The sequence below is a fragment of the Ornithodoros turicata genome, chromosome 3 (genome assembly GCF_037126465.1).
Source record: "Ornithodoros turicata isolate Travis chromosome 3, ASM3712646v1, whole genome shotgun sequence".
Classification (NCBI taxonomy): domain Eukaryota; kingdom Metazoa; phylum Arthropoda; class Arachnida; order Ixodida; family Argasidae; genus Ornithodoros; species Ornithodoros turicata.
The window spans coordinates 68,304,530-68,332,141 of record NC_088203.1 but is presented as its reverse complement, the minus strand read 5'-3'; the positions used below and the strand labels follow the sequence as shown (position 1 = coordinate 68,332,141).

The window sequence follows — 27,612 nt, the reverse complement described above, 5'->3', positions numbered from 1 at the left end:
GCCAGACGATATGGGGAAGTGACGGAGACAATCATGAACCGTTCGTACTGCATTTCCGTGAATGCTACAATGAACTCGCATACAGCAGCCTCAGATGATTACGCTCGAAGACGACAGAGTCCACTCGTACATCAACTGTCTGACCTGGCTTCTGTAGCATGGAGTTGAAGACGGCTGGATGCTATGAACATTGAGTAAAGCTCAGTCTCACCAGAGAGGGGCTCGCAGTGACGGCGGAAACATAAGGATTTGACAGGCAGGCCACATGACTGCCCCCCCCGCTCTGGATTCGACGCTGTGCTAGGAGTTCTCTTGAATGTTTCAGCCATCTTTATGTCAAGGTTTTCTTTCCCATACTTTTATTGACAACTTCCACGTGACAACAGCGTGCCTTGTAGACGTCATAGACACTAATCACCTCTTTCCGCAAACTCATCGCTAGCCTAATCTCACTTCGTTCCGCTTGACAACTTTTGCGCATTCGACATCGTGTTACATCTTTTCCTTCCACGTGATCGCTCCATGCATATGGCTTCGTGTTACATCGTTGCAGTCAACATCCTCGTTACTCACGGTCCGCAAACTCTTCGTTAACCTTTTTTTTCTTTTTTCCTTTGCAAAGTAGAGCGTGGGTAGCACTTTCGAAATCTGCTTTCGCAAAGGAAGAGATCCAGCGTCGTCTGCTTTTCATCACTTTTCCGAAGAGAGGCGAGCATGGAATGATAGCGACACATGTTAAGAACTAAAACAAAAAAAACAAGTTGAAACGAAATAGTAATAGTCTTCAAAGAGTGCTTGATTATTATGTACATATTTCTACTCACTTAAAAAACAAAATAAAATAAACTAGTGATTCTCCGATTAAACCTTTTTATTGAGATACTTTAACAACAATATAACAGCCCTCTTCGACAGCGTAATTCCATATCAAGAATGATGTTGGCCATGTGTTCGACCGAGTGTGTATACATTTTGTGGGCAGCGGTGAACTTTTAGCTCCCGATCCTCACACAAACAACATACTTCTACACATTCCTGATCGTAAAAGCTATGACTGACATTCACCAATCTCAAGCACATCTGTAGCTGTTGTGTTTCATTGTGTGTGAGAGTAACTCCATAGCGTGTTGGAAGACCAGTCTTGTCCCAAAGTCGTAACGCCAGCAGTGATGCATTAGGAGGACACGTATGGGCATAAACGTATTCTTCCAGCTCAACTTCTTTGCTACAGTTACCTTGTCGAAGTGAAGATGATGACTTCGTTAACTCAAAAGTTACTATGACGAGAAAGAACATGTGACACAGAAGACAAAATAGAAAACACACCCTATCCATTTCGCTCTTTTATGATGAAGTGAGAAAGTCTTAGTATTGAGGATGAATTTATTTCTTATTGACGATACATTTTTCTTATTCACAAACAAGTCGATTTTTCAAAAGGTCCAGAGTAAATAAAGTTATGTACTTGGCAGTTGAATGGAATCCATGCTTTATGGCAGTGTCGATAAAACACAGACTCTTTGTAGCAAGTTGCATGGCATCGAAACGAGTCGAATAGTCAAATAGCTCACTCATTTGCCGTGACCATTCGGTTAGTAAAACGAAGGATGAACTTGTTAAAAACGAATCGTCTGTATGAAGCATGGAATACATTTCCTTTGCAGTTTCCCAAATGACTTGATTTGAAGGATTATTCGGTAGAGCTCGAAACAGCACAATGTTCGTCACAATTTGAAAAGCTTCCGCTAATGGCGTCCTCTTGACCGTTGTTAACCCACAATTTGATAGCTGCTTCCAAGAGGTATGTTTCTCATTACATGGCAGATGGAGTTGAAATATGTGGGACCTACTATTCCATTTACCGCATTCATCTTCTCCTTTTTCCGATTGCTCTGTTTCGTCGTCTGTGGACCATGAATCGCCAGGCTGGGTTTCAACGTCGGACCATGCTGTACTGGTCATTTTTTTTTTCAACCGAGGTAATTTTCTGCTATCCACTGCTTGTCTGCACTTCCACTGAATCTAACTAAATACTGGAGCTTTCCATTTCTAACTCGTCTTTTTATAATCTTTTCTACTTTCGGTACTTCTCTCACTCTTACCATTTCACTCTCGTAGAAACTACCAATGATATCTTCATTGTTAAGGTCACGCAGTAGGTATGTATTAGGATAACCTATTTTGATTGCTCTCACCGAAAAAATCTCTTTCGTAAATGACTGTAAATATCTCTTTGTTAACTGGTGTCTATATTTGGCAATTCTAACGAGATTACCAAGATTATAACGTGGTATCTTTGGGGCTTCAGTTGGGGTGGGATAAAGTCTTTCTCGGAAAATGTGCTCGTTTTCTTTGGTTACATCCACAGGTCTCGCAGAGAGAGTCCTGTGCACCCGATTGTTGTACGCTTTGATTACTTGAGGTAGAATCTTCACATAACGTTTATGACCCTGATAGGTAAAGATACGGTATAGTGTAGACACAATACTTCGCTGACATCTCTCAACGATCGCACATTTATAAATAGACATAGAATGATATAACGTTATGCCTTTTCTTTTCAAGAACTCTCGCACTACCTTGTTCGTAAACTCTGTTCCTCGATCACTATGTATCAGCCGTGGAGTACCGATCCTCTTAAATGCAACTTTAAATGCTCGAAGAATCTCAGGAGATTTTTTATTGCGAATGGGTACAACAGCGAGGAGCCGGGAAAAAGCATCTATACAGAAGAACAAATAGCGAAAACCATCATTTTGCCCTTTTAGAGACTGCATGTCCTTTAGGTCGATTTGGAACATTTCCTGCTTTCCGAGTGCAATTATTTTCCGAAAGGTCTTGGGTCGCTTGTACTCCTTATGTAAGCTGTAAACATCACTTGTCTCCAGATATTTAGCAACTCTGCCCTTCTTTTCACCGATGGCTTGAGCGAGTCTCTGCACTCCACCAAAACTGCCGGCATGTTCTGGGTCGTAATAGGCGGCCATTAGTGCTTTCTCCTGCTGCGAACTCGAAGAGCGTCAAGGGATAGATAGGCATTTATTGTAGCTGACACGTCTCCTCTCATCCAGGAAGGTTGTCTGTTGTGAAGTTCATACTTCAGCAATTCGACAATGGACGAGTGTGGCACTACCTTCCCGTGACATATAACTCTTCCGTACTCGTCGTAAGCTAGAACAGTTGTTATCAGTTTGAGTATTGCTAATACCTTTTTATGATGCCTTGGAGGGAAGTGCGACAATATGGTTTCATCTTGAAAATAGTCTTTCTGTTCCTCCTGCACAGGCTTCAGTATGGGGTCCATGTTACCGTATTTTCCGGACTATAGGTCGCACCTTTGTATTAGTCGCATCCCCCAAAAAATGCACAGTTTAGCGCAGAAAATCGTATATAAGTCGCACCTTTGTATAAGACGCACACATGTTTTATTATATACAAGAACTACTAGCTAAAAGCCGTCAAAGGATTCGTCCTCCGAGTCGCGTCCGCGTCCCGTCTTCGTGAAACTGTGTTCACCTTCAGTCATCCACGACTCCCACAAACATCGCAGAACGGCTTTAAAACTCCGATTGACAGATATGTCCAAGGGCTGAAGCATTTTTGTCATCCCTCCAGGGATGATGACGGGAACACAGTTCTTGGACTTGATTTTTCATTTCACTGCAACTTTTCACTAACGACGAAGTGCCTCCCGACAGCCCGGTTGCCATGCTCGACTGCGCAGTCAACAACCGATAACTTAAACTTCGCATCATAACTCCTCCAGATACCAGCTGGCGCTATGTCGGGAACCTGACTCCACTGAAGTGAAGGGTGGCGTTTGTTGTTCCCACGTTCCCACGTGGTGAACGGGGATGCCGGAAGTGGAAATCGCTACTACGCGGCGGTAGCACGGCGGGAGATAGCGCGCGCTGTCAATGGCGATGGGAATTCCGGCTTCCGAAAAAAAAAAGTCGCGTATAAGTCGCACCGCTGTATAAGTCGCACCACCAAAAACTTGAGAAAAAAGATGCGACTTATACACCGGAAAATGCAGCACGTGTGATTGCTGGCGAGGCACCTTCAGGTGTGCTTGCTTCACTTGTAACAGTCGATGCTCGACTGCTCGATGCTCCCGTTACTCTGTGTTTTTTTAAACGATTTGGATGCACAATAAGTGTTGGTAGATTCAGTTTGACCAATAGCGGCAAGATGCGATCGAAGTAAGGAGGAGTTGGAACATTTCTCGCTCTTGAGACAAGATAATAAACGAGATCGATTATATTACTATTCTCCAACGTTTGACCGTCAACGATTACTTCGAAGGTTTGCGCATTCCAGGAGATTGTTGGTTGTAGAAGTTGCAGAAGTTGGTTTGCTCTGACCTTATAACCAATACTCATATAACCAACAATTGTGCCACTTTTCTCCCCTTCCTCGGTCTGTGTTCCTTCTTCTCGCGATCCAGGAAGTGTTTCGCTTGTATGTTGTTTTGCAGCTCTACTTGAATGTAGCAAAGAGTGAAGATACTGAATTACGCCCCTCGCGGGCATTTGAGGTATTCACATAAATAAAATAAATAAAAAATAAATAAATCTCTTTTGCCTTGATGTCATCCGGTTCATCTTTCTTCAATATATTTGGGATGTGATCTTCTCGGTAAGGTACAAGTTCGTATTTCTGCATCGATTATACTCCGATTGCTTTTGCAATCGCTCTTCCACCCAATGAGGAGATGAGACCCAACAAAGGTGGTAATAGAAACTGCAGAAAACCACCTGATTGTTGCAAGACCTTTTTAGCTTTCTTGACCCCCGTTGCGTCTCGTTTTGCCAAAAAGCGAATTGATGCTGCGTAAGGTTTTAATTGCTTTCTTACTCTCGGAGTTACTGTGACGTTTCCTTCACAAAGGTTACAAATTTCTCTGACCGTATTCAACTGATCCTTTGTAGCATGCTCCAAAAGATAATAACGTTGCTCGGGTGACATAGTTTCTGCGAGCAAGTGAAGAAAATGAATATTCTTCTTTACATGTTTCATGTTTTATATACTATTTGGCGATGATCGTCGGGAAATATGTTCGTCCACACTCGATAGTGGTCTGAACAATTTTGAGACAAGTCAATTACGATGTATGAATACGGTTTCTTACAAGCATCCTTATATATGCTTGTCAATAAGTCGCTTTTGTTCCGTCCAATAAATTGTCGTGAAAGTATTTGTAATTGATCCACAGTTCGAGCAGAACGACATAGAATTAGAGCACTGCTATTGAACTGAATACATCTATACAGGGGATCATTAACAAATAAATATTTAGTAATGAAGATGGCCGAATAGTTGAGATGGTGGCATCCAGCTACATAGAAGTTACAGATTTCTTTTAGCCTTTTCTTGTCAGCCAAGCAATCGTCAAATATGATTAAAGAATTTCTAACATCCTCCAGGTTAGTGGGAATATCTTGACTGAAAGTTACCTCGGGAAAATCGTCAAAAATAGGTTGCTTGTACAAGTATATGTATAGTATACGATCGAAAGGTTTATCGAAGACAGTGGCTCTATGCTTGATCAAACGTCCCAGACAACACGAGCGGATCCGAGGGATGCTCATGGGATGCTTTTTGCGGGATGTGGTGCATGTCCCTGGGATGCACGCAACTCCTCCCATGCAGCTCCCCACAAGGTCCAAGTGGAACGCCGAAGTATGTCACCGTTCGTGTCCCGTGGATGTCCGCTGGGAACCTCAAGGGACTTCATAGGGACCTTGTTAGTACACACTGTGTGCACTGGAAGCAGGCTGCCCTGTATGGCACAAGTGCTATCCTGAGAAGCTAGCTTCCTGGCTGCAGATTTCGTGACGTTCCTACACGAATCCACTGCTTGTACCTTGCTGGTACACTGCTGTTACACGTATAGAAGAGCACATTTGAGTCAGAACTCACAAAATTTTATTAAATTGCCCTTGTTTCTCTCGAAAATAGAAGTACAAAGGTATATCATGTAGAACTCCTACTGTGTAAAGTATCACAATAAAATATCACAGGCCGTGTCAACCACGGGTACATGTGCACTGTACCACAGGAAAATATATTGCAAATCGCCAGGTACATACTAGACATGTGGAAGATGCATGTCAATTGAAGCGCTATAACGTGAAAAAGGTTATACAATAATAAATAGTGCAAATATCTGCACTAACTTCAGGACAAGCTTTATAGTCTAACACCAGGCCTATTCCAACTCTTAACTGGAGTCTTAAATAGTTCAACAAAACAGGCAAATGCTTTTGCCTTGACAGCGAAGGACATGTTCACCTGACACATAGGCTTTGGAAAGTCCTTGGCAAAGGTAAAAACGTATGATGCACCAGTGTAGAGCGACAGAACCAAGCTCGCCGTTGCTGTTCAATGCATACCCATGTAACTTACACTTACTAATACACTTATGTAACTCAAAAACGAAACGAACAAAATCCACTTTACAACAATGCCAAATAGAACATATGACTGATGTGGTAGTGCAAGTGACCAGAACGAAGGCGCAGGCTTTGAAAAGCTCCTCGGAACAGTGAAAAGGAATGGCGCATCATGGCGGGATACCACCAGGCTCGCCGTTGCTGTTCAGTGTGACCAGGTAAACACTTATGTAATTCAAAAAGGAAACAAACAAAATTCACTTTACAACAATGCCAAATAGAACGTATAACTGATGTGGTAGTGCAAGTGACCAGAACTAAGGTGCAGGCTTTGAAAAGCTCCTGGCAACAGTGAAAGGAATGGCACACCAATATGACGGGATACAACCAAGCTCGCCGTTGCTGTTCAGTGTGAACAGATAAACACTTATGTAACTTAAAAAGGAAACAAAATCCACTTTACAACAATGCCAAATAGAACAAGTTACTGATGTGACAGTATCAATGACTACAGCTAAAGCTCAAACACATTGTACGTCGCAACCATAGCTCAACATTTTGGGCCACAAAACTCAGGGTCACAATCGTCTGATAGGGTGTGATCTCAGTCATAGGGTACGAACTGATGTGGAAGTCGACATGGCATATCTGTGAGCTCATGCCTTACCGGATGGTTTTGACCGCGAGTTCCATGACCAAAATGCCGAGCTATGGTGAGAACTGAAGGATCAGGGCTGCACATAACGTACAATCAGCAGTGGTTCTTGAATCATGAGAATGATGATGCATAACTGAGCTTTAAGTTCTGCTTTTGACAAGTGCAGATAAAAATGGTGTCTGCTACAGAATACTATGCTAATGAAAACACTTAGTACAACTAAAGGTAAATGGCGTGGCCAGCGACCAAAAATGCACACACAGGTGAAAAGGACTACCAACTAACATAGGAAAACGAATGCCCGCTAGTTAAACGCCTAAAATGCAGAAAAAAAAACAGTTCCAATCATTTTGTACTAAACGACATTTGGAGGCAGTCGTTACTTATGGTTCTTGTCTGCTGCACTCCTGACCTTCCTTTTGCTTCTGACGATCATGGGCTTGTGGTGCATGGCGCAGCCATGACATGGTAGCTTGTTCCACCTCCTTCAGTGTGGCAGGGCCGGGGGTACCATGAGACTCTGTCAAGTGGTCTGCGAATAATGAAAACAGGCAAGTTGCTAGCAACCTAGTATACTCACACAGAGAATGAACAAAATTAAAAAAAACAAGCTGCAAGAAAGCTGCAAGAGCCTTGTTTCCCTATGGCCATTACACCCTTCAGTGCCTCATCACTGCATGCTCTTGTACAATTTGTAGTGTTGGAAACGACGCAGATCAAGTGATGCAGATGCTCAACAGTGTGATACATACTCTGCATGATTTTCCAAGTCGTGAGGTCACTGAACCTCCGTTTCCCCTTGCTTCCGTATAAACTGTACTCTCGCCCGACCTTGTAATGCAAGAGACGTGACAGGATCCTGAAGACAGATTCTCGGGTCGTGCTGCCCCCAATGGACTTGAAGTACCTTTTCTAAGTCAGAAGTAAACAGAATAAATGTTTGCACAAGACATATATTAAAATAGATTATTCAAGCATTCACAAGTTTGTGTCAGCTGTGTCAATGACATACACAATAATATAGGGGAACAAAATAATATCTGAGAAGAAATTGCAATTTGTTCAGAAAACAATTGGAAAATGCAAAGGAAGCAAAATTATTGGTTTTGTGTTCTTGATCTGCTGAGAACAAAATTATGCATTTCCATTGCCACAATCTTACCTGAATGTGAGGAATAACAAGCAGTTACAATGCAGTGCTCATCACATATGCAAAAATCTGGTTAGATACACATGGCCAGTCCAGTCATGGTTAAATTCATGCAATTCGCTTAGATCACGCCTTCTCACTTTGCCATATCATACCAAACAAAAATGCCATAGCTTACATTAACACATGTTTTACCTTCCCTATTCCAACCTATCTGCATTTAAATCAACAGGACTGAACAATACCAGAAGCATTGAATGCCCATTGTCCTTTATAGGGACTGATTATACTCCACGATATGCAATATAAGATCATAAGTCTTCGTAGCAAACTTACCAGTTGAGCTCGTTTAGCAGGATTTTCAGCAAGGTCGTCTTCAAATTCCAAAAAGTCTGCAAGTGTCTGGAATGGTCTATCTAGGCAGATCTGTTGCTCTGATGCATCGTCCATTGTGCTAAAACGCTGTAGTATCGTAGACAGCTGCTCACTTTGTGACTGCTGGGTCACTTTAAGAATGTGTAAGATCTTCAAAACCTCCTTTTCAAATGCTACAAATTACAAAGACAAATTAAGGACAGCCAACGAAAAAAAAAACATGCATTTCATACCATGGCCAGGACTGTTGGATGGATAATCGCAACGATTATTTCCTTCGTGGTCAGATCCTCTGCGCGGAGCTAGAATTCATTCACCGGACATTTGTATATCTCAGGCCTGCTCAATTGCTCATAAGTCTAATCAATGCCCATTACGTACCGTGACACGACTGCTGTTCTCTCCGTGCTGTTTCTCTCCGGTAATCGACATTCAGATCATGCCGTAGGGATGTGGTCGGGGCAGAAATGCTTCGCACAAAGTCGGCACCAATGCCTGCAACCACAAGAAAGCTATAATGTGTTTAGTCTCCCAATTCAGATTACTTTGAAGAGGCGAAGTACACTGCAGCTGTGGGTGAGTCACCCCTGGAAAACGGGATAACTGCTGTGGCCTGCAGTCCGTAGACATGAGCTGGGAACCTACAATAGAAAAGTGTACTTTCCTCAGCACACATATTAGCTAATGAGGACCGCACATGGCAGGTACCTGAAGTAAAAAAGAAAGTTTTGTGTGCGCGGCAAACTTATGCCCTGTTATCGTTGACGGTATACTATGTCTTCTTGGTCGCCTGGTAATGAACACATGGAAGCAATGGATATCCTCAGCTACTTTGCAAATCTAGTTTTTCTTAGCCCTTAGTTCTAGATGTGGGAAAGAATTCCATCTCACTTTGGCAACGAGAGTCTTGTACGAGCCCTGGTGGCGAGGGGTCGGCAGACTGCGGTAAGTACTGCACTGGCTGCACCCCTGAAATTAAGTGTAGCACTTAGTGTCAGAAAACATGCTTAATTGGTCCAACATTTAATTATTGGCATACTCCACTAGAATTAAAACCATAAAACTTGAGAACTGTACTGCTTAGTGAGTGCATACAAGATGTTTATTTTCAGCTTTTAAAGAATGTTTATTAAAATGCTGAAAGCGGCATAAATGTTTTTGCAGTTGAGTTCTTCAGAAAGGCGAACATCCTTTGGAGTAGATTATCTAACTACCAGAAAACTAATTACCTTAAGTTCATTAATTACCTCTTAGTTATTAATTTCAACTATTATTTTAATCAATTATTTTTTATCTTTTAATCCCTGAATTTGGTATGCAAACGAGCCAGAACCAAGGCGACTGAGGACGCAGGGATTACGTTCATTTGACATCAGAGGGCCACGTGCTCTGGAGGAATGGAGATAATTGGAGTGTGCCACTATAAACCACTTTCACGCCCAGATAAGCCTCCGTTGGCGAGGGTGATGCCCTCCACAGCCATGCGGTTTGGGTTTAGTCTCACCTGCATATCAAAATTTGCGTATGGATATTTTGACGGACGTACAGGTTGCATGATTTTTCAAAATGTGGAATGCCGTTCGAAGATAGCATCTCAATCTATTATCTCGCTTTTGTCCAACATTTCCTAATTACAAAGTCAACTAATGTTCTTTAAGTTATTAGTCACCTGGCAGTTATATACTTTCTTCCACAGGATGCCCGCCTGGCCATAGAACAGAACTGCAAGAACATGTATACTGCTCTTGTAGCTTTTTTTAATTAAGAATCCGGTGACACCCTGTATTTGAGGTGATTCCACCATGTATAGAAATTACATGCAACAGGGATATTACTGTAAAGATTGAAATACATGTGTGTGGCGTAGTTGATGCTGATGGCACTTCAATAGGAGGAGGTTCTCTTCCTTGAGCTTCTGTCCATCGCGGAAATGGGTAAGTACGCCCGAGAGCGACTGAAAGAAATAGCATAAAACGTGACAGAAATAAAATAAGCAATTGAATCCTATTAACATAACAAATAATAGCTCCACTGTCATAACCACACCACCATCAAAGCAGTGGCACGTGCACGAATTCACACAGACTGCTGTTCAATGCGATATAGGGTTCCTCCTCAGTGCTTGCTATGCGCAGTTACTTTACTGTGATAACTTTAGTAACACCGACAAGGAGTAAATACTTCAGCTTGTTGTTAGTACTTGTCATTGTCCCACGCTCTCGCTTTCACTGTACGTCTACTTTGTTACTGATTTAGTAAGTACACCTAATGGAGGTATTATGCATCGCAGCTATCACAGCGGAAGCTGAAGGTCTTGCTCTTACCATGCTCATGATTTCCTTGTGTCTCTGGCACTGACTGCACTTCCGTGGACTGCCCTATATAAAAAAAGAAAGAACCTGGATCCATAGCTTCAAACATAAGCACAAACACAGATATCACAAACATTTTCTGGCGACAGTCTGCACCAGATGTTTTGAGACTCACTCCTGTTCACTTGGTGCGACAAGTCAAAATACGTTGGTGGAGTTGGTGGCCTTGGCGGTGCGTAACCACACTCTTCAGAATCAGTTGTCCAACTGTCGTGGAATTGCACTTCGTCGTGGTCATGTGGACTGCCCCGATTTGTCCTTCTCTTTTTCCGTTTTCCCCTGCCTAGTTCTGTGTCACTTGCAAGATCGGAGGTCATTTCAGCCTTTTTGAGTTTTGTATGTGCCTCCTCGTACGTGTCTGGTATGAACATAAAGAGCACAACACAGATAGTCACATATGACACATCCCATTACTATTTTGCATTGTGCCATCAATTACGTGCAAAAGTTGCTATTACATACCAAATGATGATAGCACGACACATCTATGCTTGGACCAGTGATGCTGCGGTACAGTTCCCCTCATAATAGAATGCTTGAGCTTGCCAGTGTCCTTTTCATTTGGCCACATGCACCTCCCTCCGTCGACCATCCAGCTGCCATGTATCATGGCGACAGAATCTTCTTCATCTGGGAACTTAACCACGACATAGGTCTTCACCCCTAACGGTTAGAAGTGATGTGAGCTGTACTTGGTTTCACACACAATAAAGAGTGCAAGATGACAGTCTTGATAACAGATGAGACATTACTGCATATGCACCAGAGGGAAAACAGCAAATCTATCTCTGAAGGGGAGCCTCAGAGCTTTCTGTTGGATCTCGGATAGGGACCACACATTCACAGGTGAAAGGCTGTGCACTACTTTTATCCCAAAAATCGATGACTTGCAGGGATGAGTATATAAGTCTCCGGTGCTTAGGAATTTTCTGCCAATCACAACAGGTTCCTTCGTGGAGGACCTGAACGCAATGTTATCTATGCGCACAACTGAACCATCAGCGACGATGCAAGTATTGTCACGCCTCGTTGTACGCAGAGTGAATTTCCCAGGAATAGTTACTTTCTTGTACTCCGGGCCTACGCAGCTCACTGGGAGTGGTCCTGAATTATGGCTGATTGCAAAATGAGGTGTGTCTTGCGTAGCATTGATATTGGTGCATGGGAGGTTACGTTTTTCCATGATTCGGTTGTAGAGCTGCTCCAGGGGACGTTCTGGCTTCCTCAGGGTTGATTTGATGGTCTGCATAAAATTTTCGAATGGGAAGGCACTCCACGTGTCCAAAGCACCATGTTCTCGAACATCGTCTGCTAAGTGTATCAAGTTGTGTACATTGTGTGACACATTGTACGCTCCATAAAGAGAAGTGTAGACCTCGACAAAGTGCCTTAGCAGCTTTTCAGCATAATCAACATAGTCTTTAGATAAGACAGGGCTGCATAGGATGGTTATGGCTGTGTGCAATACCATGTAATTTGAAAAAAAAGGTCCAGGAACTAGCGAAAGCAAAACTATGGGTCCAGTGTAGAGCAGCAGCGTCCTAAACTCTGTAGCCTTCCATCTCTCGAGCTCCGTGAGCGTACGAGGTCGCCTGCTAAAATCTGAACACATATGGGGCTCAACTTTAAGGCACTGAACAGATATTTGGTCTCTTACGCTGCTTCCAAGGCGGTACGCCTTGTCCCCTTTGAACCACAGCATCAGAAGTTTGTGCATTACCCCAAGACACACCAGATGCATATAGTCCAGTGGGACTGCTTTAACCAAATCAATCGGCAAGTTCTTTAATATGGTGTCAGTTATGTGGTGGTCCTCATTCACACGACGACGAAATGCATCATCGGTCATTAGTTGTGCATCCAGTTCAGGGAAACAAACTCGACCGTTCTGGTAGCTCCCCTCCGTAGTACATTTCGTACAACTGAAATATGCGTTGTGACCCTTAACTCCCAACACATAAGCTTTTGCTGGTGCATCGCAAATAATGCCGACTAGAACCACTCTGACAACATTCTCTTCTATGAGCACTCCGTTGGTCAGAACATCACACAGCTCAGTTACAAATGGCTCAAGAAAGGTGTTGGCAGAGATGCTTTTCGACTTGCCATAATAAACACCAATTGGAAATGGGGAGCAGTTACTGTTTTTGATTTTGCACAATATTGGCCAGAATTGATCTTTTGTGCTCTTTGTCAACGGTAAGCCATCAATGTTCACGTTGATAAGAATTTCCTCGTTTGAAAAACGCTGCCCTTTCAGTGCATGCTGCAGGCCAACAGCCAGTCCAAAGTGACAGTATCTGCCTTCTGCCATCTCGATAATGCAACTCGCTTCTCGTGGTGTGCGCAGCAAGGTTCTAGCACACGACGGGAGAGTTATGAACGATGGCTGGGACCGCAGAAGAACAAGAAGTGTTGTTAGATGAGTGTGCGGCACTGCAGACTCAACTGCCCATTGTCTCAGCCGGTGCTCGAATGAGACTTCGGGAACAATTAGTGGGTGGTCTGAGGGGTCGGGACTTGAATTCTGTTCGACTTCACACTGTTGGTGTCGTTGCTCTCTCTGCAGAGTAGTTAGGTTGAGATCCAGTGGTAAGATTTGTGGCACCGTGTTAGGAGTCCCTGCTGTTTCCTGTGATTCTGCGGTTGTTGAAGCGGGAATTCCACTACTGGCTTCTCTGCTTATTGTACTACCAACTGCGCACAAACTCTGTTCAATTCCGCGCCTTACGCGACGGTGAAATGTCGTTTTAGACGGCAGCATTTCTGCAAAGGCACAGCGTCTCACACAGCGAGCCTCTCAAATTCATGTGCGAGGATTGCACGTCAATTTCTTTTTTCCAATCAGAGCTGGGAACACGTTGCAAGGGGCTTGCGCTTTTACAGAAACAATATAAACATACCTTTTTCCTTGTCCATCACTGAAGCTCGCCGCTCACCGCCGACGCTCATTCGCTTGATACATGCCAATCCAATATGGCGGCTACAGTGACAAAGAAACGTACGCTTTCGCGCCACATATTTGGATGCAGTTTCAGCCAGCCGCATCTGCGTACTAGTTTAACGTTTAACTTCACGGCTTCGCGTTACGAGGATCTCTAGATATTTCCATTTCGCTCCCACCAAGGTACAAGATGACATGGTTGCGATTATGAATACTTTTTTAATGGTTTTTGGTGCTTTCAGTACTGATGCAGGGCGCTTTTCTTGAAAGCGCCATCTGCCGCGAACGCACACAGTTATTCGTCCCGCGCTCTGAAGGCTCCTATAAGATGCTCACATGGGACGCCTAGGGGATATTGTACAGCATATAACAAAAAGCAAAGTAATTGCCTGCCAAGCGCGTTCCAGGGACGTTCCGGGGACTACAATCGCGGGACGTCGGACGTTGGGACTTTTTTCGGACGTCCCAAGAAAGTTTCGTGTTGTCTGGGGTGTAACGAGTGTCGTCTTTCCACTTTGACTTTGTCCAGATATAGTCATTGAGACAGGAGTGATAAACCTATAAGGTCTAACCTCAGTCATCTCTTCCAAGTAAATGAAGACTGGTATAAATAGTACATTACATAAGACTTTTACTCTTTTTTTCTTCAAGCATGTGTGTTTTTTTATGAAAACGATAAATGGCAAACAACACTTAACCTTTATGCACTCCTTTAGTTTGTCAATGTTGGATATGGGAGCTGAGAAATTCATATCTGTATATCTTGTGCAGCAAGTCAGTGTAGAATTCTCAAGTTCCAGCACTTTCAGTTTGTGCAAACATGCAATATGAGTCTGTGACTGTATCTTTTTTTTCGGAACAAGTCTGTTCTAGACGGTTTTTTTTTCTTACTTTTTCCTGTTCAAACTTGTCTAGACATGTGATGAGCACGTGATTGGTTACGTCAGAGAAGGTAACCAACAAAGTCAAACATGTCTATGCATGCACTGTTCGCAAAGCGCTATATAAGACTGCCCTCCATGACGATTCTTCGCACAGATCCTCACAGGAGGAAGGGTACGTTACACTTTTTTCCTTTCGCTCCGATATGTGGGAAAGTGTGCTTATATTTATTCTTATTTTCAGCTTCACTCTGTGTGTAGAAAAGAATAAGTGAGCCAGAGTGAGAAATCACCACAAGAGAAGGTATGACATCTATTTTGGATAAGCTCGATAAACTCAAGAAACCTGGAGATGGAGATATTCAGAAAATGAGTACCCTACCGAAGAATGAAAAGCTGGAGGTCTTGGATTTGCGAAAGATTGACACGGTGTACGGCGAAGCGGTCTATGTAGAAGTGTTGATGGAGAATGACAAACGTGTAAAGTTCTACCTTCCTAGTCGCTTTAAGCGTTTGACAGAGGATGATCTAGAGGAGATGAGACAACTGCCAAATCTTAAAATTGAGAAAAAGGAGAGATTCAAAGATGGCAAGAGAGTTGCTTCGCCCGACATTCTATTCACTCATGGGAAGAAAAAGCGATGATACATCGACATATCGGCAGCTCCCATCCTGAGACACTTCTCTCCACATCATGGTGACCTGTCACTTATGTCCTCAACACGAACGTCAGTACTATACATCAATAGAGGGACTCCAAATTCATCTGGCAAACGTTCACGAACTCCAGACACCCTGCATACCATTTTGTGAGACTCTCTGCACACTACGGAACTACACGAAACGCTTCGAGTTGCATCTACATGACAGAGACGAGGCGGGGCATGAAGTGACAACGTTTTTTCATGAGTATGAACACTATCTTGCTAATGTATTGCGACACTTTGGATTCCCACTGCGCTACTTCACATTTCTTAAAGTAGAACTTGGGCGACATACGCCCGATGAGGAGTTATGACTTGAGATTCATTTTGTACCTTCTAAAGTGAGAACTGTTTGGTTAGAGGGAGATGTACTGCCTTCGATTGCACAGTCGAGTAGTGAGATAGCACAAACATTAGAAAACTTAGAAATTCAAGGCTCCGGTTTTTTTCTCTTTCGCATTCTTGCTTGTATTCTAAACATTGGCTCCTCAACTAATTGGATGTTCCCAATTTGAGTTACCGAGTGAATTGAAACGAAAGTATCGTTCCCTGTTGAATGTGGATTACGGACTACATGAAGATGAAGAGAACATGTGTTTTGTCTTCTCCGTGATTGCTGGACTACATCCTGCCTCGCATCACAGGCGGAGGGCATCTTCCTACAGACCATAACACAGTATGTATTTCCTGATACATTTCCCGTAGCTTTCCCAAAAGGTGTAGAGATATTTGAGAAACGTAATGAAATTAGCATTAATGTGTACGCGTACGAAAAGGAAGAAAACTACATTTACCCCATCAAAGTTGTTGATGAGGAGCGTCAGAAACATGTGGACTTGTTACTAGTTGACTCTCATTTTGTGCTCATCGCAAATTTTAATGGATTGTTTGTTCCACGTGGACAATTTCATTGTAAAAGATGTACAATGGGCTTCTGCTCAGAGGGAAGTCTGAAGTGTCATTTAAGTATGTGTAAGCAACAGAAAGTAGCCAAGACCATTTACCCAAAGAAGGGAGAGACATTAGCATTTGCAGGGGAACATCTCATGTCAGAAGTTCCCTTCTACTGTGTGTATGACTTTGAAAGTGTGCTGTCACCGTGTCTGGATTCAGGAAATGTGTATTAGGATCATATCCCCTCTTCATTTTGTCTGTTAGTGATACGCGCATCCGACTCATATGTCCTCCAAAAGCATCTGTATCGTGGACCTAATTGTGTCACTGTCTTTATGGAGCTACTGCACAGACTCCATGACGACATTTTGGAATGGATACGTACAATTGCCCCTCTAGAAATGACCGCAGAAAACGAGCAGCAGCATGCCACAGCAAGTCACTGCAACGTTTGCCAGGAATCTTTTGCAAAGTAGCAAAAAGTTCGTGACCATGACCATGTAAGTGGAAAATTTCGACAAACTTTGTGTAACACCTGTAACTTGAAACTGAGAGTGCCTCCTAAGATTCCAATCATTGCACACAATGCCAACTATGACTTGAGTTTTCTTTTGTCTCACTTGCATTTGCTTAAGAAAGTAGACATAAAGGTGATTGCCAGTAGCTCCCAAAAATTCAAGGCTATAGACGTTGGCTCTTATCGATTCCTAGATAGTTTAAACTTCTTGAATGCAAGTCTCGAAACATTAGTGAAAAATCTACGTGAGAAAGGTGAAGACAACTTTCGTTGTCTTCGTCAATTTTTTCCAAACGAAGAACACTTTCAACTAGTTGTTCGCAAAGGAGTGTTTTGTTACAATTTTGTCACCACTTTCGAAGCCTACAATGAGCTTTCTCTACCTCCTCGGGATCAATTCTTCAACACTTTGAATGGGACAGAAGTAAGTGAAGAAGATTATTGTCATGCACAGAGGGTCTTTGAAAAATTTCAACTCCGTAATCTGGGAGAGTATTCAGACCTATATTTACTCACAGAAGCACTGCTTTTAGCAGACGTGTTTCAGGGCTTTCGTAAGTGGACACTTGACTTTCACAAGATCGAACCTTTTCACTTTGTGTCTCTGCCCGGATTAAGCATGTCTTGCGCCCTAAAAATGAGTAAGGTAGAGCTAGAGTTGATTCACGACCCTGACGCGTACCTGCTGATTGAAAATGGCATACGAGGAGGTATTACACAGTGATCGCTGAGGAAAGCGACTGCAAATGTACCAGGAACAGAGCAGTTTGACCCCAAAAGCCCAAGTAGCTTGATCCACTACATAGACGTTAATGGGCTTTACGGTTCAGTAATGAGAGAACCACTACCTTACGGAGGTTTCGAGTGGCTCACAGAGGATGAAATCACGAACTTGGATATAACCCTCCTCCCAGATGACGCACCTATGGGATACTTCCTCGATGTAGATCTAGCATATGACAAAGAAATCCACCAACGTCACAGAGATCTGCCAGTTGCCCCCGAGAAAATGTCAGTTCCCTATGATCTGCTGTCAGAGTATCAAAAGGAATTGATGAAGAAGTTTCACCTTCCTGAGAAAGCTACTGATGCAAAATTACTGTTGACATTATTCGACAAAGAGAGATATTTTCTACACTATCGCAATCTGCAGTTGTATGTGCATTTGGGCTTGCGTCTCACCAAAGTTCACAGGGTTCTAAAGTTCAATCAAAAGCCCTTTCTCCGATCCTATGTGGACTTCAATTACGATCTTCGAAAACGAGCTACGAATGCCTTCGAAAGCTCCCAAGCTAAGATTGCAATTAATAGCGTGTACGGACGTTCGTGTATGCAGGTTAGAAAGTTTGTCAACTGTCGTCTCACAGTAACCGACGAACAAGTGCTCAGACTCCTATTCAAACCAAACCTAAAGGAGTTCCGACCGCTGAGCTCTCATGTTATACTCTTCCAATTCTCTCAATCTGTGCTCCGCATGAGACAGCCACTGTACCTAGGATTCGCGATACTGGAACTGCCCAAGCTGAAGATGTTTGATTTTTACCACAACCACCTTCTTCGTGTAGCTCCAGATACTAGACTGTTGTATATGGACACAGATTCCTTCATCATAAAGTTGAGTGAAGAGAAAGCGCTTCTCGAACTAGCTGACAAGCATCTGGATAACTCTAGCTATGACCCCGATCATCCGTTATATTCCGCGAAAAATAAGATGGTACTGGGAATGTTTAAAAACGAGATGCCTCGTGATCACATTCTCGGTTTCTGTTGTCTAAAACCAAAACTATACCTCTCGAACTGAGTAGCAAAAAGCAGTACAACCGTGCGAAAGGTGTGAAACATTCTGAAGCACAGAAGCTTCTTTATTCCCTGTACACCGACGCTCTTGAGTATGGCAGAATACACTCTATTAAACACAACCTGATCGTGCGCAAAGACAATGTAAACAAAAGTGTCTCAGTGACAAAGATTGCTCTCAACCCTTTGGATACAAAGCGTTACATTTGTGCAGATGGAATTGAAACGTTCCCTTTTGGTTTTCACACCTAATCATATGTATGCATCGGACAAGTGTAAACAAAGATGGAAGCAACAGGATGGTAAATGATGGAAAAGCCAATTACCATCAATATAGATGTTACCCTTTCTTTATTCTTGTGTTTTTTTTCTAACAAGTGTTTAACACTAAAGGAGTGTTGATTGTACATATCTTCATTTGACTTATTCAGTGCACCTTTTTTCCTAAGTTTTTTTATGTGAATGAGAGAGTTGTCACTTCCTTAAATAATGAAACTTTTTCAAAGTGTTTGCAAAAAAAAAGTGGAGTATGTACTTTGCAAAACAGCTTGTTTCAGTTCAGTTGTTTTCAAAGTGATGATGAAATTGTGACTGTATAATACTTTTCGCCATTTTTGTGAGCTGTCTGATGTAATGTATCCTACTTTTCTTGCTAAGATGACTAAATAAAGGCTCTTTTCTTTTCAAAAACAAATTTATTCACTTTTAGAGTACACTACAACATGACATGTTATCTATTTTTCGTGGTATCTGTTTACGCACAAGTATTGCTATCAACCTATCATTGAGTTTAAAGTTGGTGTGTGAGAACCTCCGAGTACACTCTTCAAGTAGAAACCCACAGCAGAGAAGACTACCTACATAGAGACAATAAAGTCCACATGTGGCTGAGCCGTATCCCTGAAGTCGTTTCCTGTTGTAGTGAAATGAAGATGCTGGGTGTATGAATTTGTAGAACTCCTTGTATAGTGGTCGCATTCCGTAGCTATCGAAATAAGAAATGCTCCTATCGTTAGAGATATGGAATAGGGTCCAGTGTTCTCCCGGGGAAGATCTTGGAGCTGTATTCACCACATAAAGACCCGGTCCAGCTTTTTGCAATGCAATTTCATCGCGAGCGAAAGTTCCACGAAAGCATGTCCTTGTGCAATGGTTCCGAGCAAAAGCTGCATAAAATTCCGATTCTTCCATTTTGATTCGTTTATACGAATTTAACGCGTCTGTCTTTGTTTATTTCCAGAACACGAGGTGTCTCGGAAACAAAGAGCACCGTGACAACTTCTGTAAGGTTAGCAGCAAATGTCAATGTGAGACGAACATTAGCTTGAAGCACTGGACTTAGTGACTGCAGTTCCACATCCGGTGTGAGGTGATAATAAAGCATAAATGTCTCTTTTGCATATGCAGCCGGAGCTAGAGGTATATCCTTGCTCTTAAGTTTGTGAAGCAAATTGATGTATCCCTTTGCATTGATGTCTCGTTGAAAGTCGAAGTCGTCGGTGTAGTGTTGACCGCCAACGTCGAGCACTGCTCTTTTGAGTTTAAAATTTTCAAGCTTAAAAGGGTTCCGTTCTCTATGACCCTGATATGCTTCACTCTTGACCATCAATACGGTCAACTTAGAAGGAACTCGTTCACTATAGAGATCATCAAATATCACCTGAGATTGGTTTGGAGCGATTGTCCTATACTTAATCTCTAAACCTCGAAGAAGGTATGTGGCGGGTGTCGTTTGAAGTCTTCTTTCAATGCCAACGAGTACGCTTGGAGAAACCTGCACACGTCGGAGGTAGAGCACAATTCGAGAAAACTCTATTGTATGCTTTTCAGTCTCGCTGGGACCAGAGAGGAGTCTAAATTCGTCAGTGCATTGTCTTAGCACCACTCGTATATCGGTGTTATTAAGGACAAATTTTTCTTGCTGACAGATGTCGCTAAAGATAGGAGAATAAAGATCACAGAGAGTTGATCCTTTGGTGCGTTTATAGCGTGCGAAAAGTTCTTTTGCTTCGTTGGGGATAGCAAAATTTTCAGATTCTCCCACTGGATCTGGTTCGTAAAGCATTGCAGACAAGGTGTGAGTTTGAGTAACATTGTTTGCATTTGTAACAATGTCCAAGTAAGAACGGTAGGCATAATGTTCGAAATTAGATACCAGAGTCGAATTAAGATAAATGTGGACATGATGAAAGAGAGAAGATGCAAATGCTTGTACAGGAATAACGTTGTCATTTGTCACTGTACTGCCAGTTGTAGTCAGTGCTGCGTCTCCATTTTTAAGCAAAACTCTACATTGAATGTGTAAGAAACTCGACTGGAGATCAAAGAAGCCGCCTCCGAGACCTGGAACATTATATTCAGTCACACCGCTCGAGGTAGGTGCAGAAATGGGGAAAAACTCCACATATTCTGACTTCTCCAGAGAAAAGTTTGTCGGTGGAACAGAAAACAGGTCCAACTGATTCGTTGTGCAGAAGCAAGAATTTTTATGTACTAAGGCGATGGTAGACATCTTTTTTTTCCTCAGGTGAAAAAGTCAACCTTTCTTCATTTCTTCGTTGGTTTTACTGATCGATCAATTCTGTTGCCCTTGCTTTTATTACGTTTCCTACCCTTCCCTCTGAGTCTATGCAGCAACTCGTCACGAGTTGAATGGATGGTGCGACCAACCCCTTTCCTTAGTGCCTCTCCAAACGTTGTTCCCTGTTTCACTTCCTCCGCTATGTGACGTCCTGTGTCAAGAAGTTTCCGACCTACATAGGGCGCTACTTGTTTAGTCAGTATAGGTATAAACCGCTGCACCAACTCAGAAATAAAGCCAGATCCAAAGATCAGAAAAAAAGCCAGATCCAACTTGATAAAGAGGAGCTGAGTAATGTGGCAATGGTTGATCTCGTTTATCGCTGCCGAAATGCGATATGCAACAGGGTGTCTGAGTTATATGCATTTTCGAAAATGTAATGTTACTCCCACACGACCAGAACCAGCAATGAAGGGAATGAAATCACCTATCTCGTTTGCCAGTTCGATTTGAATGCTAGTCAGCTCCTTGACAGTCACATATTTATAGTAAAGATTTGTGAAAGAGTAGGACATAACCTCATTCCGACTCTGCAGTCTAAATGGGAGAAGTCGAAGAAGGGGTGCGGTTATATCACCTACAGCTTCACTTTCGATGATATCGCTGTAAACGAAAATGTAATTTTGCGCTGGGGAAGAGGCAGACATCACGCTGAGCAACTGTGAAACTGGAGAAGGTTGTTCGTTTTCCAAATCCAAGCATCAGAGCTAAATATGGGTGAAATGTAACGTAACCCTCATTGCGACGTTCCAGTTGACAAACTCCATTATAGGGATTGTAAAATATGAGACGAGCATCTTCTGGTAGGTGTAAGTTTGCTCGATATGCGTGATTTATCGCATCGGCGAGGTCCTTCCCTGACTCATAATACCCTTCTGGAACTTCGTATTTGGTTGTACGTGAACGATACGTGATTAGGGTGACTTTCTCTTCAGTGTCCACCTGATATTTCAATACTTTTACTGGCTGGCCTTCATCCAATTCCGAAGAACCGATAATCTTTTCAGGAAGGCCAAGCTTAGCAGAGAGAGTTGAACTTAATTCCAGACCAGTATTTAGTGGAAGTTGTATTTCATAATGACCACTGACTCGTATTATTTTGGCTTGGTTTTTGAAGTGTTTCGTTAGAAGTTGACGAAAAGGTACAATAATGTTTTCTCCCGCAAGAAACTTAACTTGCTCTGTCGTGGTTACGCCACCGAAGAGGCTAGTCTCCGATATACCATTAACGATATCTGTGACATTATTAATTGCAAATGGGATATTCACCTCCGCCAGAGCAACCTCCCACTTTCCATCTAATTGCACTGGCTGAGCTAGTTTAACTCTGAACTTGCTCATTGTGTTACTAGGAAATACATCATTCGAGGCGTTTGACAGTAAGTTGACATAGAACTGGCTCGCCATTGTTTTTCTTTTTCTAAAATGAAAACAACATGATCGTGAGGAGTTCTTTTAAACCAAGAGCGAAGTCAAATGGGCGCGAAATTTTAAATTTGGGGGCGCAAGTAGCGCCATCTGTTGAACGGCGGTAAATTTGCTGGAAGTGCTGCCATCTCTAGATGAACGAACTCAACTCCCCATGACGCCACCTGGCGTAAAAGAAATCAAACAACCTCTCCACCCCACACAATTCTATCCTGATTAGCGACGCAAGTGAACATGTAGAGCCCGTGGCTTAAGACGCTTGTCTGACAACCTAAAGGACCCAAGTTCGATTCCTAGTGTGTTTCACCATGACGTCATTATTGTTACTTAATCTTATCATTGATATCATATCACTAAGATTAACTATGTGACGTCACTGATTAACTATCTTATCCACTGACCTCACTGATACGAGGGCGGAGCGGCTGCGGCCTGGAGTGGCGTCATACGTCCTTGATGACGTCATTTCCTGTTTGACGTCATTTCCTGGCTGTAGAGTTAATCTACACACTACTGAGGTGGACTGTCCTTGTGACACCGCACGTGAAAAGGGCTACGTACGTCTTGGGAAAAGCTGACCTTGAGATATAGAGCGGTCCCGCGAAATCTACGCCGACAACTGTGAACGGATTTGCCGGCGTTATACGCTCCCGAGGTAGAGGTGACACTGGGGCTGTCTCAAGGTGCGCCCTTAGTCTGCGGAAGGTCAAGCATGAGCGAAGGACACGCCTTGTGGTTTGCCGTCCGCGGACAACCCAAAATGTGCTTCGGACCTCTGCGATGGTGTCTTGCACGCCGGCGTGTAGCAAGCGCTGGTGGGCGTCGAGTATGATGAGCTCCGTGAATCGATGCTTCGGGGGTAGGAGGATGGGATGCTTGATCTGGTACGAATCTTGAAGTTGGTGAAGACGACCGCCGACGCGCAGTATTCCGGAGGCGTCGAGAAATGGCTGGAAAACACGTACCGACGAAGATGCCGCAGCGGCGCTGCCGTGTGTGAGTGCCAAGATGTCGTGCCGAAAGGCTTCGGTTTGGACATGTGAGACCCATATGGTTTTGGCGTGCCGAAGCTCTTCGGACGTATGTGGAACCGTTGTACACGGTTGGCGGGGCCTACTGTTGCGGACGAACGGAGCGCACCAGGCCGTAACGCGGAGCAGTCGAGAGAGGGTGCTGTAAGCTGAGGGGTCCATCCAGTTCTGCGTAGCCGACACTGGATGAACGATCACTTCGGTATCGGGAGCTTCCGGTGCAGTGCTCACCGTCATGCAGGTGTCGTTGACATTTGGGTCTGGGATGGTAGGAGGGCCGATATCGCCTGCGGACAGTCAGGGAGGACCACTCCACCACAGCGGGCTGTTTCGTAGGCACCTGGCGGAGATGCCGCGGGCCACTAGGTCTGCGGGGTTGTCGCGTCCGTTGCAGTGCCGCCATTGTTCCGGTCGTGAAGACGATAAGATTTTTGCCACCATCGACTTGACAAAGCAGGTGCGAGTGTTCGCGTCGCAGTGAATCCATTAGAGCGCGATGCTTGAATCCGTCCAGAAGTGAATGGGAGCAACCTGTAAGGCTTCTACCGTCGAGATATGGCGATAAAGACGCGTGGACAGCAGGCATGCCAGCAGTTGGAGACGCGGAAACGAGAGTTCTTTCAATGGAGCTAGGCGGGCTCTCGCTAAAAGCAACTGCGTAGAAGTCGTGCCGTTATTGGCGCGGCTGCGAACGTATACTGTTGTGCCGTAGGCCTTGGGACTAGCGTCGGCGAAGCAATGCACATCAAGCAGGGCCTTGCTCTGCGGAAAGACGCTACGCGGCAGGTGCAGCGCATCGATGTCTGACAGTTCAGCCTTTCATTTCTCCCAGACCACAAGATCTTCCGTTGCGAACTCAGCGTCCCATGGCAACGACTTGCGCCGATCTGCGGGCTCTCGTGGGCGGCGACGTCCTGCACCCATAGGAAGCGGAGGAGATCTCTATCATCTGCTCGAATACTGATTTCTAGATACGCCTTTCTTATATCTGCCGTGAGGACGACGGTGCTGCAGCGAAACACTAGCAATAGATGTATGAGGTCGGCGTTCAGCTTGGGTCCTTTCATGAGGAGACTGTTTAGAGACGGTTGGCCGGGGCAGTGAGACGAGGCATCCCAGGCAGAAATCAGGACTGGTTCCCGAATGGTCCCCAAGTGGTTCCATTTGCAGTTGAATGGTCCCAGATGGGTCCCCAAGTGGTATTAATGGTCCCACTCTGGCTTTAAGCGGGTTCCATTCTGGTCCCAGATGGGTCCCCAAGTGGCGTTAGTGGTCCCATTCTGGCTTTAACCGGGTTCCATTCTGGGCCCAGATGGGTCCCAAAGTGGTGCAGTGTTCCCACTCTGGCTTTAAGCGGGTTCCATTCTGGGCCCAGATGCGTGCCAAAGTGGTGTGTGGTTCCCACTCTGGCTTTAAGTGGTTCCATTCTGGGCCCAGAAGGGTGCAAAGTGGGGTGTGGTTCCCACTCTGGCTTTAAGCGGGTTCCATTTTGGGCTCAGATGGTTCCAGCACTTCCAGCTGGAGAATGGTCACTTGAGACTCCAAGTTGGGCAGCTTCCCAGCTTTCCCCTTTGAGATTTCATCTTGTCCACACTTGCCATATATCCTTCTGGTTTTGTTAGATCTATTACTCTGATCTATTTTAGCACATGCATGATCTCTTTTTATTGCTGTTTATCCAGGTGCGTGCGTCTGCGATCAAATATATGCTGTATCCCTGTAACTCCAATTCGAGCACATGTTCTCATCTGAAGGTGCATATCATAACATATAAAGTACCAGAGAAAGGTAAAAAATACATCTCAACAACAACAAAAATTAAGCTAAATAACTAGAAGAAAGACAACGAAAAAAAGAAAAGGTAACTGCAGAGGCTGATGCAATGTGAAGACGCTACGGCGGCTACAAATTCAAACTTCAAACCGCGAGAGCCGAGAGGGAGAGGAGAGGGCGAGAGAGGCGAGAGTGGCAGGTGGCATGGCATGGCGGCATGGCAGTTGGTGCTTGAACGCGTCGCAACAAGTTGGTTTGGTCTTCAGTTGCCGTCGCAAGGATGGTGTATCTCCTGTGCAGTATTTACGTGTGTTTTAGTGGGCTTTGTAAGACAATGCGATGACAATGGTTCCTAATGCAACACATTGTCGATTTCCCGGAAGAGTTTTGACGCCAAGAAGACGTAAACGGCGTAGGGGCAAAACGCACTGTGAAACGCCAATCGGACTGCACGTCGCGAATGTTTGCAGGTATGAGTGATGACCGTGATGTTTTGATTACCATTGAATAGATGTTTCATTTTAGAAACTTAGGAGGAACTTGAAGAGAAACAGGATAAGAAGATTCCGAACGTACGGTGAAGAGGAAGGGGGTGTCGCGACCCGCATGGAAAACAGGAGTGTCATGTGTCATCCTCTCTAAGAAAATACAAGATGTGAGGTGGCCAACGAACGAAAGCTCCCTGTATTCCGTGAGTGCATCGCACAGTCAGGCATATGCTTTGTCAAGACACAGTGAGTGATCAGACTTATACTACGTAGTATGAACATGTAGAGATGTATTGATTATTTCTTTCTGCTCAGTGTATGCTTTTAGCAGAATAAACGGTATTTGCTTGAGCAATATCTGCATTTCTACGCATTATTTTCAGTCATGCATTCAGTGGCCCCAGCTGCTAAGTGGCCGGATCCCAGACCACTGGATCGATTCCACTGGTTCCAGTTCAAGTGGGACCATCGTGAAGCTGGTTCCACTTTCAACTGGTCCCAGTCACTAAGTGGGACACACTCAAAGTGGGACCTGTCCAATAAACCACTTTCAAGTGGTCCCACTCCAGAGTGGTCCCATTCTGAAGTGGTTTAACGAACTGGTCCCCCATGGGACCACTTGGCAAGTGGGACCAGAGTGGGACCATTACTAGGGTGGGACCAGAGTGGGACCATTACCAGAGTGGGACCAGTTCGTTAAACCATTTTGAAATGGTCCCATTCCAGATTTCTGCCTGGGATCGAAGACAACGCGGAGCTTTGTCGTTACGGCGTCTTTCCGGATCACGGCGTGATGAGGCATATAGTACACGTTGTCGGTTTGGTTCGAAACATCAGCAACCCGTTCGGCATGACCCTCGTCAAAGTATTCCCGAATGACGGAATCGTAATTGAGAAGTATCTGCGGGGAAGAACGAGAACGCCGCAACTGCGCGACCAGCCGCGGCGCCGCCGTTACTCAGTTGTTTGCTTCGATCGGAAGTCCAGAGCCCTTAACCATAAGTGGAACCACATAGCGGCCATTACGCTTGACTTGAGAAGCAAGGTGAGGCAACGGAGTCGTCGTCGCCGGCAACGTGGTCGGCAATGCCGAGGGCGTCCAGACGCCACATCTCTGACGGGTCGATACTCTCGAAGTGATCCTGATCTTCGTGTGCGAGGAAGAAAACTGACACCAACGATGATGTCGTTCCACGGAGGGGACCCCCGACGTTCTGTACAATCCATCCGAAGATAGTTTCAACGGCTATGAGGTCGGCAGCGAGGCGTTCGACATGACCGGTGACTACCTCCCAATAGTAGTCTGCTCCCACCAACACTCCAATCTCTGCGGTGTGACATGTGTCGGCAAATGGCAAGCCGCGCTCTTGCATCACCCTGATTGTCTTGATGCCCAATGGAGGAACAACGACGTGGCAAAGGTCGTCGACGCCAAGAGCCGTTAAGTCGACAACGGAGTCGCGGTCGAAGAGGGATTCGAGGCGCACCGTGACCTGCTCGCAGCGGTAATGCTTGGGATGCGTCGCCGCAAATGAGAATACAGACAAATTCTCCTCACCCTCGACCTCGCAACTTAGCTGCTGCAAAAGGTCACGTCGAATGAACGTCTGCTGGCTTCCGGTGT

General features: G+C 44.3%; 2 protein-coding genes across 2 annotated transcripts in view; one reads left to right on the top strand and one right to left on the bottom strand.

Annotated features, from left to right (window-relative positions):
• The window catches only part of LOC135388575 (uncharacterized), a 225,831-nt gene that overhangs the window by 30,499 nt on the left and 167,720 nt on the right, over positions 1–27,612 (top strand). The gene's annotated exons all lie outside the window — the stretch shown is intronic.
• LOC135387690 (uncharacterized) lies at positions 6,893–13,901 on the bottom strand. The gene is made up of 12 exons (XM_064616790.1): positions 13,854–13,901; positions 11,413–11,613; positions 11,066–11,308; positions 10,903–10,956; positions 10,431–10,532; positions 9,470–9,547; positions 9,124–9,219; positions 8,960–9,073; positions 8,812–8,880; positions 8,540–8,751; positions 7,806–7,965; positions 6,893–7,585 (listed from the first exon to the last, which is right to left on the bottom strand). Exons 1-12 carry the CDS (start codon positions 13,867–13,869, stop codon positions 7,437–7,439), a joined length of 1,494 nt encoding a protein of 497 aa, XP_064472860.1. The 5' UTR covers positions 13,870–13,901; the 3' UTR covers positions 6,893–7,436.